General features: G+C 55.0%; 2 protein-coding genes across 2 annotated transcripts; both read right to left on the bottom strand.

The window, feature by feature from the left end:
* Positions 1-973: 973 nt before the first annotated feature.
* Positions 974-1264, bottom strand: VDBG_06017 (serine/threonine-protein kinase cot-1; the record flags this gene model as incomplete). Its single annotated transcript, XM_003003529.1, has 1 exon — positions 974-1264. The coding sequence occupies one exon, from the start codon at positions 1262-1264 to the stop codon at positions 974-976; it is 291 nt and encodes a 96-aa protein (XP_003003575.1).
* Positions 1265-1638: 374 nt separating this feature from the next.
* VDBG_06016 (serine/threonine-protein kinase cbk1) lies at positions 1639-2187 on the bottom strand (the record flags this gene model as incomplete). Its single annotated transcript, XM_003003528.1, has 1 exon — positions 1639-2187. One exon carries the CDS (start codon positions 2185-2187, stop codon positions 1639-1641), a length of 549 nt encoding a protein of 182 aa, XP_003003574.1.
* Between the last annotated feature and the right edge of the window lie 750 nt (positions 2188-2937).

Here is a 2937-nt window from a genome sequence, read left to right as displayed (position 1 = left end):
CCATGGCGTACGGGCCCCCGCCTATTTCATACTGTCCATCCAGTTCCCAGTACGTCTTTTGTGCGGCATAGGCCTCGTACGCGTGTCTTTCCTGCTGGGACGTCTCCGTCACCTCCTCATTGTACCACACGCCATCATCGTCTACCGCGGTAACCGGCACGCAAGGCAGCGCCGGCGCCCTTTTCCACGTGTAGTCGACAAAAGCCTTCTGCTTTCGCACGTTCATGACGTCTCGCCGCGTCGTGGGGTCTCGCAAAAGAATGTCCCGCGCCCCCTTGCGCTCTTTGCATCCAAACTTTCGCACAAGATACTTGAGAACGTGTTTGTCTTCCTCGCTGAAGTGCGCCTTGCCTTCGATTCGTTGGTCAATCTGCCGTAGTCTTGTCGTGTCGAAAGGCGTGGCAATGTACCCCATGAAGCTGCCAATGGACCGGCTACAGAACCCTTCACGCCGCAGCAGTCGCTTCATCTTGTGCGGCGAAATGACGGGTTCTTCCGACTCCGCCGTCTCTGACCAGTCCGAGACGGGCTCATCCTCGTCGAAGTAGCGTGTATCGTCCGAGGCATGGAGGTGTGGTAAGAAACCAGGTGTCATCCGGTGCAGATGGTTCCAATCAAGATACTGAAACCAGGGGTGGTTCTTGATGTCAATCGCATCATCCTCGGCAAATACATAGTGCTGCGGTGCAAGAGGGTCTTGACTGTGGTACTTTGGAGATGACAAACGGGATTCCTGGTTCTGAAGTAGTCGTAAAATGAGGTGCTGGCACTCGTAACTGACGTCGGGTATGTCCCTCGGGAACTCAAAGGTCGATGCATCGTGGGCCTAGGATACTGCAATCAATGATATGACCAACCCAAACCTGCATCGGCCACTTACGAGAATCTTCTTCTTTGTGTCATGACGGCCTCCCTCGGCAAGAAACGGCGTGCACCCGTACAGACACTCATACAGGATGATGCCAATACTCTACTAGTCGCATCTTCCATCATATCTCTTCCCCTCGATCACTTCAGGAGCCATGTACTGACTGGTGCCAACAACAGACTTGGCGTATGTGCGATTCCTGGTGGCCCGCCAATCTAGCAGGCTGCCCACGAGGGGGATCTGTTCACCGCCTTCGGCGTTCGCCCGGAAACAGGACGGAGGCTTGTGCCTCTCTCTTTCGACCCGATCTTGGTGACGCTTGTGCGCCTTTGACGTTTTTGTATCCTCCTTCTGATCGGTCGCATCGCCCTCGACGGCAATGCCCAGGTTACGCATAAGGTCGTCGCGTTGCCAGAGGTAGTAAGCCGTGTCATGTTGCCATCGACCGTCAAAAGCCAGTCCAAAATCCGAAATTTTCAGGTGCCCATGGGCATCAATGAGAAAGTTGTCAGGCTTGACATCACGATGTATGAAGCCCAGACGATGGGCCTCCTCCCACGCAAACCACCATCTCAGCGACGTAATGGCGGGCGACATGCTCCTCTAGGATGTTCTCACGGATGAGAAGACCAAGAAAGTCGCCTCCTGGCATGTACTCCATGACGAGATAGAGATTCGTAGCATCCTGAAAGCTGGATATCAGCTGGACTATCCTGCAAAATATCAGCACGTCCGAAACGGTTCACCAACAGCGCTGATTCTGGGCTGCCTCACCATTCGGAGGTTTCGGACGCAATAAGGAAGTCCCGCTCGGCACGTAGGTGGCCTTCCTGTGAACTGCGGATCATGTCTGTCTTTCTGATGACCTTCATGGCGTACACATTCTTCTGGCGCCGTTGACCACTCTGGAGGTCTCCATCACCTTTTTCCCGAACCAGGCGTACAACGCCAAAGCTGCCCTTGCCCAAGTTCTTGAGCGTCGAGTAGTTCTTCACGCATGGTCCTTGGCCGTTATCGACAAGGCAATTAGCAGCGCGAAGACTTTCCCACTTCAAAACCCTGGACTGCCGCAGATGATGGGTTTCCTGTTGAAAAAATGCGGTTTCGAGCTCCTTCCTGTCTTCAGGTAGTACCATGGGGTTGCTATCTAGGACGGACCTTATGCCATCAAGCCTTGCGGAGCGAGGTGATGGACCATCCTGCAACAAGTCGTTGTAGTACGTCTCGAAGTGAGCCTTGGCAGTGGCCGCCTTCTCCATTGCCCGAACCTTGACGTCCTGGGGATAGAACAACACGGGGACCTCTACGCCAGGGTTCATATGGTTCTACCTGATGACGTCCATGACGAACTGTGCACGCTGGCCCGTTCGATCGAACTGGGAAGTGCGGCGCAGGCTCGAGCCAATGGAGGTTTGGCGTGTGGAAGCTTGCGTGTCGTTGGGCGAGGACCGGATGACACTCGGCGACGAGCTGCTATCGCCGTCGGTCGAAGCCTGTCCTGTTACACGAGCACCGACGAGATGACGAGCGAATTCCGGAAGGCTTTTGGGCTGCAGAGCAGAGAACCAAGAATTCTGCCTGACCAACCCTTTGAGAGACGAAGCAGGGGATGGTATCAGCGAGCTCGGACCTGTGCCTGTCAGTGTATGGCTCGCTTTTCGCTGGCAGTGGCCGAGTCTGCTCGTACTACGATGCTTTGAGACGCGATATAGTCTGCTGTGGATTCTGCCCGCGATTCCGCGGCTCTGGCTCGTTGCAGGTAGGGAGCTTGTTTCCATGCCGCTGCCGTGAGCATGCTGGCCTGGATGACCAGAGCCAGGGTGCGGAGAGGCAAACGCAGACTGCATGTTGGTAGTGTTCGGGGGACAACGATGCGTATCCCGCAGTGCAATGGCGAATGTTTTATGATATGGGGATAACGAAAGAGAGACCGAGCAACGAGCAATGCAAATGCAATGATTGAGAACGTCTTCTGTGGCGATGCCGCCAACGGCTGATGCTACGAAATGGATGTGGAGGTTGTAGGAAAGGAAGGGGAGTCGGGTTGCCGCGAGTGAGCAGTTTGCAGA

The sequence above is a fragment of the Verticillium alfalfae genome, genomic scaffold (assembly GCF_000150825.1).
Source record: "Verticillium alfalfae VaMs.102 supercont1.7 genomic scaffold, whole genome shotgun sequence".
Lineage (NCBI taxonomy): Eukaryota > Fungi > Ascomycota > Sordariomycetes > Glomerellales > Plectosphaerellaceae > Verticillium > Verticillium alfalfae.
The sequence above is the reverse complement of the archived record's forward strand: the minus strand, read 5'-3'. Positions and strand labels throughout refer to the sequence as shown.